General features: G+C 43.8%; 1 protein-coding gene across 1 annotated transcript; it reads right to left on the bottom strand.

Moving 5' to 3' along the window:
- Positions 1-11,707: 11,707 nt before the first annotated feature.
- On the bottom strand, positions 11,708-12,752 carry LOC131220027 (uncharacterized). The gene is made up of 2 exons (XM_058215005.1): positions 12,684-12,752; positions 11,708-12,601 (listed from the first exon to the last, which is right to left on the bottom strand). The coding sequence occupies exons 1-2, from the start codon at positions 12,750-12,752 to the stop codon at positions 11,708-11,710; spliced, it is 963 nt and encodes a 320-aa protein (XP_058070988.1).
- Positions 12,753-14,015: the final 1,263 nt, after the last annotated feature.

Here is a 14,015-nt window from a genome sequence, read left to right as displayed (position 1 = left end):
CTGCATAAAAGATGCAAATAAGGCAAAAAGCAAAGAAATTTATTGTGTGTAATGAGGAACTTTATAAGAAATCCTACAACGAGGTACTGTTATGATGTTTGGATATGAAAGAGGCGAATCAAATATTAGGTGAAGCACATTCAGGAGAATGTGGAGCTCATCAGGCTAGTACAATTTTATTTCATCGAATACGTCAAATGGGGTATTCTGGCCTACAATGTTGAAGGATGCAATTGACTACGCACGACAATGTCATGAATGCCAAATGCATGGTGATAATACATGTACCTCCTAAAGATTTGCATTAATCAGTGGCTTCTTGACCCTTTTTAGCCTAGGGACTTGATGTTATCAGTCCCATAAATCCATCATCATCCAAAAGGAAATAGTATATCTTGGCAGCGACGGATTACTTTTCCAAGTGGACTGAAGCTATTGCGTTGAGAAGTGTTAAAGAGAGGGACGTCGTGAATTTCATACGACATGCAATAATATACCATTATGGTATTCTAAAAAAGATTGTCACTGAAAATGGGACGCTATTTAAGAATAAGGGAATGGAAAAACTGTGCCGAAAATATGATATTCAGCATTCGTTCTCGACACCCTACTACCCACCAGCTAATGGATTAGCAGAAGCTTTTAACAAAATAATCCTCAAAATATTGAAGAAAATTATGGCAGGGAACAAACATGATTGGGATGAGAAGTTATAAGAAGCTTTGTGGCCTTATCAAACTACTCACCGTACTGCCATGAAAGCGACACCATACTCTCTAGTCTACGGGGTTGAAGCTGTTATCCCTATAGAAATGCAAGTTGTCTCACTCAGAGTAGCAGTACATCAGTCAATGACAGATGATGAGAACACTAAGATCAGATTGGATGAATTAGATCTGATGGATGAAAAGTGATTAGCAGCTCAGCAGTGATTATAGTTGTATCAAGTAAGAATCTCCACCGCTTTTGATAAAAGGGTTAAGCATCGTTCTTTTAAAAAGAGTGATATGGTATTAATGCTGAAAAGACCGATAGTGGTCACTCACAAGACAGGAGGTAAATTTGACCCTAAATGGGATGGCCCATATATAATATTTGAAGTGTATTCTAATGGGGCATATTAGGTATAAGTATACCAGTGAACGCCCGTTTCTTAAAAATATACCATCCATGAATATGCGTATAGTTTTGATTCAAAAGACTTGCAGCTTAACTCTGTAATTCTTCTCAATCAATAAGGGGCATGCAAGAGTGCAATAAAGATGGATCTATATATTCCTTTTCAGTGTTGTATTATTTTTCTTTGAGTACTAATGATATGCAGACTTTTGAAGTGTATCAAAAGCATCAGCCATACCGTCAGGTGAAAAGAGCCAAATATATATGTGTGTGTGTGTGTGTTGCCAATCGCCAAAATGCCAATGATAATGTCGATGATTATCGCCAATGATTATCATGAGAATAGGTTGTTGAATGGAAAAGATAAATGCAAAGATCACAACAAACTATAGTAGCAATGACGATCTGTCACGTATGATAGCAAGAAAACATTTCTATAAAATTGAACTATAACTACTATGCGACCAAGTCAAGACCAAGCATCGATGATAAGCGACAAGAGTTAATGGATATCTCCTAATCACTCATACAAGGCTATCTGTAGACACTGAAAATTGGTGCCCACATTGACTTAAATGTTATGTTTTTGGTAGTGGGGGTGATTTGGCTGATTTGTAGATGTTGGAGTCGTCACTAGCCAATCAATCTTAGAATCCCGCAGTTAGCTAGAACCCCCAAAATGTGTAAGGTTGGAGATATCCGAAGATTCTCTTACCTTAAATTGACTCCTGGTCTACGATCCGGGATTCCGGGTAAGGGACCTTGGTCACAAAGAGGGAAGGTGTTAGGCACCCTCTCTTCCCATATAAATGTACGGTCTCTACTTAGTATGGTAATGAATTCTCAAGGGATAAATGAAGTGGTTGGAGTAGGACTAGGCACATAAGGATTTCTGATGTGGTAAGATCCGAGATTTCGGCAAGCGACAGAGCATATGTCCAATAATGTGTCTAGAGAGCGGATGTGATGATGCTTATGTAAAAAGGTAAAGAAAAGTGGACTAGATCACTTAAGAATTTCTTATGTGATAGGATCCGATGTATGGCAAATCACAGAGCATACGGTCACTAGAGATTTAGAGAAGCAGGGCGGTTAAGAAGGGAATAGATGTCATGATGAATGCTTGTATAAAATATGAGGATCTTTGGCTAGAACTTGAGTAGGCTAAGACATAGGCTGCACCATAACCAATCTAGGCTAGACTTAGGATTGAGAAGGTTAGGATGAGGCTAAGAGATGGCTAGAAAAATCTAATCCTGGAGGGTTGGGAGCTCTCCCTCACCCTCACTCTCTCCCTTTCTCTTTCTCTCCCACTCACTTAAGCTTGGAAATGAAGATTAGTTGTTCTTAAATGTGAAGAGGAGAGGGCTATTTGTAGCCTTCTCCAATGGTATTGCTGTAATTAATAGGTTTAAGAGGGGTAAATGCTGATGTGTCAAGTGGTGAATGGTTGAGGGAAGAGAAACGCCATGTAGCACACTCCCATTAACTTTGGGATTGGTAAAATTGTAAATAAGTTTGGATAAGGGGGTAATTTTTAGTGAAAGTTGACTTTCGGACACTGGGACAGCTATCTCTAGACATTCACATGCGGGCCACAAGCGGTGTCACTCCAAGTACCGTAAGTGGTAGTTGGACTACCGCCCGGCAAGGGCTCGGGCTAGGCTCAAGCGTGTGGGCTTGTTTGATGCACTGGTTCGTCCGATAGTCCCCTTTTTAGGGTTTTGGGGTTCAGATAGGTGGACTTAGGTTTGGGTAAAGGGTTCTGGTCAGGGTATAAGGTATAGGCAGGGGTTGTATGTGGATTGAATGGTTTTGATTAGGGTTTCAGGTTGCGAATTGAAAGTTTGAGGTTTGGGTTAGGTTTAGGTTTAAGCTTGGATTAGGGTTTAGGATTTAATCATGATTCTCGCTTTGTCTTTAGCCTTCTCAAGATGTTTTCCTAGGTGGGCAGTCTACAGATGCCCCTCTTTGGCCGAGGTTGTGAGCAACTGAAGGTCAAAGCCAGTGAACACCCCACCCTTCTAGTCAGAAAGGATAGTGATTCAAATCTGTTGCCTACCATTATATCATTGCCAATTGACTATTTGAAAAAAAGATGACTTGCACATATCACAAGGGCTGAGGAAAATATTGTGATTGTCCCCTGCGCATTTGTCGCGGCTTTACGGGTCACCAATTACAACCTTTCACGTCTGATTGTTAATAGCATTGGAGGGTAAGTCTGGAAAGTAGGGCCTCTACGCATTGGTGCGGCTTTACGAGGATTCCCGTACTGTTAGGTCTGTTGTTCCTTTACCACATAATCACCCTAGGAGTATTCGTTCTATTTAATCTTCAAAGTGGTTAGCTGCCCTACGCGTTGGTGTGGCCTTACGGGGAACTCACTACAATGACTAAGACTCAACCAAATTTTACGAATATCCCGGACTAGGTATGTGTAGGTAATCTTTTGCCATGCAATCTTCTGATTCTGATACTTTGGTTATAATGGATTGTTGTCACTTTGAGTTTGATTATTCTTTCCAGAGATAGATCCACTCATTTCTACTAGCATTCGTACAACTGTCCAAACATAGAGATCGGGCCAATCGTACATGTATATGTACAAATTCGATCATCCTCCGGGGAAATCGGGAGAGATCGAATCTTATTTAGCTATTTGCACTGACCGCAACTGGAAAATGTGGAGGATTCTTTAGTGTACTGCGCGTCGCGTGCATTTTCAAAAACTTTTTATTTGAAACTATCCCTTTTAGAGCTAGACTCCCTAGGGATTTTATTTAAATATTTTTTTCAATTTTTTTTCTCCATTTTTTAATATTTTTTTATATTTGCCTTTTTCTAGCAATTTTCAAAGGGTACTTTATTTAGACTCTCAATTTTCTCGTGAGATTTTACGATGAAATCGTAGAATCTTTGCTTTTTTACTTTTTCCCTTTTTTTATTTTTTTATCCAGCGGACCAAAGGAAGGACTGGTCACTACATCTCATCATAGGGGACAAGCTCATTGTCCCATGCATTTTTGGTCGGGGGCAACAGCCGGACTGCCGCTAGTCTGAGCTTTTGCCCGGTGGTCCAAGCTGTGTACTGGTCCAAATGGTGGGGCTTCTCCCTTTATTTGAAATCAATTTTTGGACATCCAGGGACTCCATTATGGTCCCTGGGAGCTCTTTGGTGGAGTTTTTCTCAATTTTTTGCTTGTATTTTCTCTCATTCTCTCATTTTTAGGTGACTTGATCATCCATTTAAGGAGTTTTTGTTTGGATTTTGCTGGATCACCATTTTTCTTTATTTGGGGAATTATTGATGGGTTTGGATCTTCTTTTGGATTTTGGGAGGACCATGATCGGGACTGTTGAAATGTTTTGATTAGATCTCAACCATTGGATCTTGCTGGACTTTCTATTTTGGGCCAAGTGGTTGGCTGGATTTTTTTATTTTTTTATTTTTCATGTTTGTTGTTAGAGTGGGGTGTGATAAGAAAGGGGCCCCATCTTGTATTTTAAATATTATTTAATTTTTTTGTTTTAAATTTTGAATGATTTGGCTCGTTGGATGGGTGATTTGGGGCCCATTTGAGTGCTTTGATGGTGTACACCTTGATGGATGGTCACTTTGTGGATGATGCATGGATGGGATTTTTTGAGTGGGCCCCACATCATGATCTTGATGTGGCCAGATGTATTTAAATATGTGGTGCCAGAAATGGATTTGTGAAGGTGGCTTGGATTATGGACATGTGAAATGGAGAATGGGCTCTGAAAATGGGCCTTGTGATGGGCTTTTGAAATGAGCCTTAGAATGGGCTTTTAAAATGGGCCTTGAGATGGGCTTTTGAAATGGGCCTTGGAGTGGGCCTTGGAATGGGCCTTGAGATGGGCTTTTGAAATGGGCCTTGAGTTGGGCTTTTTGAAATGGGTCTTGGAGTAGGCCTTGAAATGCCTTTTGAAATGGGCCTTGGAATGGACTTTTGAAATGGGCCTTGGAATGGACTTTTGAAATGGGCTTTGGAATGGGCTTTTGAAATGGGCCTTGGAATGGGCCTTGGGATGGGCTTTAAAATGGGCTTTTTAAAATGGACCTTAGAGTGGCCCTTAAAATGGGCTTTTTGAAACCGACCTTGGAATGGACTTTTGAAATGGGCCTTGGGGATGGGCCTTGAGATGTGCTTTGAAATGGGCCTTGGGATAGCCCTTGAGATTTGAATTTTGACAGTTCAGGAGGCTTACCAGTGGGTTTTATTTACGCAGCATGCCTCGTTGTGGAAGGAGTGAGGCCGGTTCTTCTCATCAGTCAACCGACCCTTATTTTGTGCCACCTAAGGGTCGCCACTTGTCTGATGTGGCTCAGGAGGTTGGCGCACCTGTGATCCTGAGGGGATGTGGGGTTAGGACGCATTGGCTGATTGGTTTCATGATCCGCAGCCCCTGTTCTTCAATGTGTTGGAGCGCACCCGTTTGCCAGTTTGTTCCAGATTTGTCTAAGTAAGATGAACATGTCTCTTCTATCAGCCTTGGCGGAGTGATGGCATGCTAGGACTCATACTTTCCATCTGCCCTTTAGAGAGTGGGGGATCACCCCGTATGATATCTACATGCAGCTGGGGCTTAGGTATGATGGGGGATCCGTCCCTTTCGAGGATGATCTCCCGGTACCTTCTAAGGATGATTGGATGAGTCTCCTGGGGATGATGTCGGATGCTTCAGATTTTTCTGGTCATCGGTTCAGGTTGCTTTGTCTGTCATTGAACTTTGCTCGTCGTATCCCTGAGACCGAGGCCGCAGCCATCGTGAAGGCTCGCGCCCTAATATTGTACATGATGGGGGCGATGATCTTTTGTCATGGGAACGAGCTTGTGAGTTCTCGCTTGCTGACGTTAGTGGCAGATATCACGTTTCTCACACCGTACAATTGGAATGCGGCTCTTCATGCTCATTTGTACGAAGGATTGGACAAGGCTAGCCGCCGCGTTAGCAGGTCTTTGACTGTCTTCTATCCAGTTGTTGAGGTATCCCCTGGATTTGTCCCCTTACATTTTCAGCTTTTGGGATGATCAAAATCGATCGTTGAATGTGACCGTATGCAGGTGTGCTTTTTCGACCATTTCCCTCACTTGGCGCCCACCCTGATTGATCATTCACCTCCCTTTCCTCGCATGATGTTGTGGTACAAGGATAACTACATCCATACACGCATGTTTTCTGATCTCACCTGGAGGTCGAACATCGATGCCCTGATTCCTGATGGTGTAAGTAATTGCCCTATTCCATGTTGCCCTGTGTTGTTTTGCAATGTACTTAACGTATGCCCTTCTGTTTTTACAGTTTCATACTCGGCCGTATCTTCGATCGAACGCGGCCCTTTCTCTTGCTGCCCAGGAGGCTTTCCAAGCCTCAAACCAGCATCGTATCCTGGAGGATCCTCGGGTGACGAAGTGGTACCTTGGCGAGAGGCTCTCCTGGCAGTTGGAGGGGAGTCCTCTCATCCCGTTTAGCCCACCATTTGGGCCATCTGATTGGAGGGTGGTGCCAGAGCGAGGAGAACTAGTTGCTACTTTGGAGGGCTTTGATGCTAGCGCCTTTGTCAACCTAGTAAGAGAGTACAACTCCTGGTGTGAGCAGTACGGTATCGGCCCCATATTGCAGCCTTCTTATGCTCCTGGTGATGGTGCACACTTTGCCGGTGGAAGTATCTTGAGTCCGCATGTCCATCAAAAGGGTAGAGACGAGTACATTCCTGACGAGGATGACTAGTTTCACTTGTATCAAGTGATCTTATATGCTGGCTTTTGTACAATCTTTTCTTTTCTCATATATTAACGTACAATCTTTTCTTATAAAACTTGTCGTGCCTGTCTCCCTTGTCCTTGGTCCTTGGAATGCTATTATTGAAAATCTTTAATCTATCCAGAGATAAAAGGGGCCCATAGGGTCCCGAAATTGGACCCACTGTCAACCGCGCATGAATGTGGGCCCGGGCGGTAGTCCGACTACCGCCGCTGACTTTTGCTCTTTCAACGGTACTCCGAGTACCGCTAGCGGTAATCCAACTACTGCCTCCGTCCATCTTTTCTTCCAGCAAGTCCTCTTCTTTTCTGTACATTCTCTAGCCCCTGTCCAGATATTCTTGTTCTGCCCAGGCCGTCTAATCATTCCCTTTGTCCCTTGTTTCTTCTCTTTTTTGTTTCTTCCCTTTCGTCTTCTTCCTCTTTTGTCTCTAGCTCCTTTTTGTCCTTTATGGCTGGTCATGATGGAGGTGGATTCATGAATGAAGGGGAGATGGGTGGTGGGTCCTTCATTTAGGGTGGTGAGAACCCATTTATGGATACATTGATGGAGGTTGGTGGGAGAGTAATGGGCCCTTTGGAAGAGGTAAATGTTATTTATGGTATGGATCCTTCTTCCATTGATGGTGGTTATGAGGATGGATTGATTGAATTGGACGGGTTTGGTGGGTCCACACCAGATGGGCCACCAGGGTTTGTAAATGTTAATGTGATGAGGGCGGATGGGTTTGATGGTGGGGATGGTGCGATGACGATGACGGATGGTTTGGTTGGTGGAGCGATGGTTATGGGTGGTGTGGATGATAGTATGGTGATGGTGGATGGTGTAAATGGGACAGATTGGGTTCCGATGGGTTGTGGACCCCACCCTGGTGGTTTAGGTGGTTTGAATTTGATAGGTGACGGACTTCTTGCAGATGGCTTGGGTCAAATATTTAGCACAGACTTCGAGGTGGTGATGGGGCAGGCAACTGTTGTCGGGGATCAGGATACTGGTCCAATCAGCTATTGGGGTACTTTAGGTGTTGTTGCTCCTGGGGCATGTGCTGTCCAAACTATTCCTAATGTGGCGATTGTTAGTGGCTTGGGCCCACCTGTTGCAGCTTTTCAGGACATTCTGCGGGACGCGACGGGCGAGTCTAGTTTCTTCCGCCACCATGAGGTAGATCTGTTGGACGAGGGGATGCCCATTTTTTATGATTCTCCTGCTGACCCGGGGATCCAGATCGTAGAGGATGTGCCTGTTCAGACTTGCCGATTGCAGCCACGTGGTACCTATTCTGAGCAACTGTACATCTAGATTGAGAGCTTGACTGAGTTTGAGATCTTCGAGCTGGGCTCTTTGGGTTTTCGAGAGATTCTTCACTTCCACCGAGTTTGCCTAGAATGACGACTATTGAGTGCGGCATTTTATGATTGGGTTCCGATGCTGAATCTATTTCCTTTCAATGATTTGGAGCCGGGCCCATCATTAGAGGAGTTTACACGTCTGTCTGGTCTTCCTCTTACCTGAGAGCCTTATGTTCCTTCATCTGAGTCGGTTCGTTCTACTGATATGATCTCTTTGTTTGGGTTTCCAGCTGCTCTTCCTACTGCAGAGGGTCAGGCCGGTGAGCTTTCACTTGAGCTTTTATATGATCATTGTTCTACTATCTGCGGAGGTCCTGGGTCAGATCACCAGCTTCAGTGCTTGAATGCACTGATATTCTATGTCTTGGTTGAGTTGCTTTTCTCAAGCTAGTGGCAGTCATCACTGGCGATTTTACTGGACGTATTTCACCGCATTCTATTCCGTAGGGGTATTGTTTCCGTGGTGATAGTGGAACTCTTTTTGGGGTTGACTAAGTTTTTTCTCGGTCGGACTCATATCCTTAGAGGTTGCTGCACATTCCTCCAGGACTTTTTGCTCTTGTCCTCTTTCCTCTGCTTTGCTATCTTATTTGACTTGTGCTTTTTCCCAGGTGTGGCTATGAGAGCACCTTTATATGACCCCTCTGCTTTTGCGGCCTAACTCTCGTCGTGAGGATGTGTTGTCCCTGTTGCTCGATAGCCTTCCTTTAGGTGCTGAGGCCACTGAGTCGTTGTATCACCATATGCTTTCCTAGCTTTGAGGATGGGAGATTAGCTGGGAGGCTCCCTGGCTCTATCATTCGTCGTTGATTTGTAGCGTAGCTTGCACTCCTTTACTGTTGTTGGGTCTTTGAGGGTACTGCTCGTATCATCCCATGTGATTTTTTCGTCAGTTTGGTTTTTGGCAGGATGTCCCGGACTTCGCCTTTTCTAGATTTGGGCATGCTCCTCTTCCTTCCGACGTGATACCGTTGTATCAGTGAGTCTGGATATCTTGGCAAGGTTCTTTGGATGCGGCAGCTCTGTAGTTCCAGTCTTGGGCTCCTCCCTTGGAGACAGTGCTGTATCAGTGATGGGTTACTGAGCAATCACTTTATCGTTAAGTTCCAGGCTGGCACTTGGCAGATGAGGCTACTGATCGAGATATGGTTGGTGATACTGCTCGTCCTCTTCATGTGTTGATGATTCTCTAGAGACATTTGAAGAGAAACCATTTATTGATCCGTTGTTTCTTCTTGCGACACATGGCTACCTTATCTCTGAGATTGCCATTCTTCACCATTCTTGTGAGTACATGGCTCACCGACTAGCTATTGGGAGACGATATGATGAGAGCATGCTCACTGCGCATTGCCTGGAGAGGGACGAGAATTTTTACTTGCACATAGAGTTAGAGAGGCTTAGGCAGAGGCTATCAATGTACGAGTGATCGAAGCTGACCTAGAGTTTCCAGTCTTGACCTGCTTCTTGTCTTGTTATGCATGGTTTTTTTTTTTGTTTTTTGTTTTTTTTTTCATGAAGAAAGAAAGTAATGTACTTGTAAAAAAGATGTTTTAAAGGAAAAAAAATGTTTATACCAAATTTGCCAATGCTTCCTTGTATTTAGGTTTGTGCTTTGGATTATTGGGATCAAAATATTGGGCTCAGCCCACATTGTGTTTAGTAATCCGAATTTGTGTTTTTGGGATCTTGGTTCCCTGAGAGGGTGTCCAGGATCGTGTCCTTTAGATTTGAGCAGAGTTTGATAGAGCACTAATCCGAAGTTGATCTTCCCTTGTATCCCTTTGTTGTAGTGTTTGTTGCCTCGGCTTCTCCTGTACCTGCACTTTTATTTTTATATATTTTTTCAGCCATTTTTTGCTCGTAGCGCCTTTCCAGGTTTTCACTACGTTCGGTTCTTCCCGTCATTTTTTCCCATATCATCCTTTCAGATTTTCACTACGTCCCAGGTTTTTTATCTTGCCTACCCCTTGGTCACTATGCTATTTTTACCCTAGATGCCTTTTCAGGTTTTCACCAAGTCCGCTACATGCCCGCTATTTTTACTTGAGGCGCCCTTTCAGGTTTTCACCCCGTCCTTTTTGCTTAGGCATATCTTTCTCTCTCTCTCTTTTTTTGGGTGCCGGGAGCGACAGAGAGGCTTCCTTCATAGTCGGCCAACTAGTTACCTTCCGGTCCTTATCTTTGATTACAATCGTAAGCTGCTTTTGTGCGGATTTTTGAGGAGATGGGATGGACTTATTTTCTTCCCCTTTTCGGTCTTCTTCCCTTCTTTTTTTTAAGATTTCTTGTCTTTTCTTCTTTTTTCTCTTTTCTATTTTTTTATTTTTTGGTTTCTTTTTATTTTTTGCATTTGTGCTTTTGTTTTCTCTTTTTTTTTTATGGGAGAAAAGGCGGGTGGACATTCTTTCTTATCATTTGTTGGGGGAGTAATAGGTACAGTTTAGTGATTGTAATCATTGACAAGGTTATGTACGGCTACCCATGATAGATTTTCACGTTGTCGGTGTTGATGGGCTCGGGAAGATCTCCTTTCAGATTAATGAGCCGAAGAGCACCTCCTGAGAGTACTTCTCAAATGATCAGCGGTCCATCCCATGAGGGTTTGAACTTTCCTCTGGGATCTGGGAAGTGTGGCGGTAAGATACGCTTCATGACCATGTCACCGATTTTGAAACTTCTCTTCCAGACCATCTTGTTGTAGGCCCGAGCAATCCTTCTTTGATTACATTGGGAGCTTCTTAACGCACGCATGTGCTTTTCATCTGCCAGATGCAGTTGATCGTACCTTACTTATTGCCACTCACCATCCTCGACTTGACTTTCCAACAATATCAGAAGTGATGGGATTTCAATTTCAACTGGCAGCACTGCTTCCATTCCGTATGCAAGCTCATATGAAGTTGCATCTGTAGTAGACCGTACAAACGATAGGCCCAGAGTGTGTAAGGAAGCATTTTCGACCAGTCGCGATATGTCTTCACCATTTTCTCCAGTATGCGGATGAGTCTTGTTTGTAGCTTCGACCCCACCATTCATTTGAGGGCGGTAGGGACTTGACCTGTGACGTTAAATCTTAAACTTATCGAGGAAATTGCCTATCCTTTTATTGACAAACGGAGTTCCGTTGTTTGTAATAATGGCCTGAGGGATCCTATATTGGCTGATGATATTATTCTTTATAAACTTGACCAGATGAGATGCTGCGATGGTAGTGTATGATGCTGCCTCTATCCACTTAGTGAAGTAATCTACTGCCACCAAGATGTATTCATGCCTGTTTGAAGCTTTGGGGTTGACCTTACCGATGATGTCCAACTCCCACACAGAGAAGGGCCTAGTGTCGTCAAGTTGTAGAGTTCGGAAGCAGGCGCAGGAATCTGATTTGTGAGCTCCTAGCATTTGATGCACTTCCTGATGTGTCTGCAGCAATCTGCCTCCATTGTCAGCTAATAGTAACCAAGTCTTAGGATCTTCTTTGCCATCATCTGTCCGTTCATGTGTGGACCGCATAGTCCTTCGTGGACCTCTGACATGATCTGTGCTGTTTCTATTTCATCCACATAGCAGATAAGGACTTGGTTGAAGGACCACATGTAAAAGATACCTCCTGTAATCGTAAACTGGGCTACTAGCCGTTGGATCGTGCAACGATCAGTTGATGTCACTCTTTCTAGGAACTTCTGATGCTCGAGATATTCTTTGATGTCTATGTACCATGATTGGTTGTTTGGAGAAGACTCGACTTCATCTATTTGCAGGCAGAATGCGAGTTCTTCCTGAAGTTCGACGGTAAGTTCCCATTCAGCAGCTCCTTTCGGGATTTCCAGCATCGAGGTGAGAGTTGTCAGGGCATCTGCAAATTGATTCTTGGCTCGGGGCATGTAAGAGAACATGATCTCTTCAAATTCCTCAGTTAGATTCTCTAGATAGACGTGATAAGGGATCAACTTTTCATCCTTAGTCCTCCAGTCGCCATTTGTTTGATTGATAATGAACTGTAAATCGTTGAAGACTCGCAACTTCTTCACATTGAGGATGATGGCATCTCTTAAACCAGCAATACATGCTTCGTATTTAGCTACATTGTTAGTGCATTGGAATGCCAACCGCCTAGATATAGGAATTGGAACATCATTGGGAGAGTAGAGTATAGCGCCTACTCCACTTCCTTTTGAGTTTGTAGCTCCGTCGAAGAAGAGCGTCCACTCTCCCACCTTTCTTTCTTCTTCTTCCTCAATCATGAGGATGTCCTCGTCAGGTAAGAAGGTCTTCAGTGGTTGGTAATCGGGCAGAGAGTGTACTGCTAGGTGATCGGCCAGTGTTTGCCCCTTGATTGCTTTCTGAGTGACATAGATATTGTTGAACTCAGAAAGTAGTAGCTGCTATTTTGCGATCCTGCCTGTTAGTGTTGGTTTCTCGAACAAGTATTTCAACGGGTCCATGTGAGCGAGCAGAAGGATTGGGTGGGTGATCATGTACTGTCATAATCATTGTGTTACTCAAACCAAGGCAAGACACATTTTTTCTAAGCTGGAATATTTGGCTTCATAGCTTGTGAATCATCAGCTAAGGTAGTAGATCGCTTGCTCCTTTCTTCATGTATCGTTGTGTTAGCCGAGGATGCACCCAATTGCTTCTGCTGCGACGGAGATATACAACAATAACGGCCTGCCCGAAGTAGGTGGCATGAGCACTGGAGGGTTTAACAGGTACTTCTTGATCCTGTCGAAGGCTGCTTGGCAATTGTCATTCCATTCCTTTAGCGAGTTCTTTCGTAGAAGCTTGAATATGGGCTCACAGACTGGAGTGAGTTGTGCGATGAATCGGCTGATATATTGGATCCGTCCGAGGAAGCCCCGAATTTCTTTTTCAGTCTTGAGTGGCGGCATTTCGATGATTGCCTTAGTCTTGGTTTCGTCTACCCGAATGCCATCTTCACTGTCGATGAAGCCTAACAGCTTGCCTCCGATTACGCCGAAGACACCTTTTGTGGGTTGAGGCGAAGCTTGAATTTGTCCAACATGTCGTAGAGCTTCTTGAGGTCTTCAAAATATCCTTCGATTATGCGAGATTTGATGATCATATCGTCCACATAGAGCTCCATTTCCTTGTTTATCATGTCGTGGAACAAGGTAGTCATGGATCGCTAATATGTAGCTCCCACATTCTTCAACCCAAAGGGCATAACCCGATAGCAGAAGGTTCCCCATGGTGTGATGAAAGAAGTCTTCTCACGATCTTCGATGGCCATTTTGATCTGATTGTAGCTAGAAAAGCCATCCATGAAGGAGAAGATCTTGTGTCCAGCAATATTATCCACTAGCTATCGATGTAAGGCAGAGGGAAGTCGTCTTTAGGGCTTGCTTTATTGAGATCCCTAAAGTCGATGCACATTCTGACTTTGCCGTCCTTCTTTGAAATTGGTATGATATTTGCGAGCCATTCCTGGTAGTTAGAGACTACCAGGAATCCCACCTTGTATTGCTTGATGAGTTCATCACGGACCTTCAGGGCCCATTTTGGCTTCATTCTTCGTAACTTCTGCTTGATAGGCTTCATGTTAGGCTTTATTGGCAAATGGTGTACCACCAAGTCTTTATCGAGCCCTAGCATGTCTTCATAACAGAAGGAAAAGTTGGATAACCTCGGTCTTAGGAATTCCATCATCTTCTGCTTATATTCCGGGGACAACGATCTACCAATGCGCACTTCTCTGGGGAGTTCCGCTGATCCCAAGTTCACAACTTCGAAGTC

The sequence above is a fragment of the Magnolia sinica genome, chromosome 12 (genome assembly GCF_029962835.1).
Source record: "Magnolia sinica isolate HGM2019 chromosome 12, MsV1, whole genome shotgun sequence".
Taxonomy (NCBI): Eukaryota; Viridiplantae; Streptophyta; class Magnoliopsida; order Magnoliales; family Magnoliaceae; genus Magnolia; species Magnolia sinica.
The sequence above is the reverse complement of the archived record's forward strand: the minus strand, read 5'-3'. Positions and strand labels throughout refer to the sequence as shown.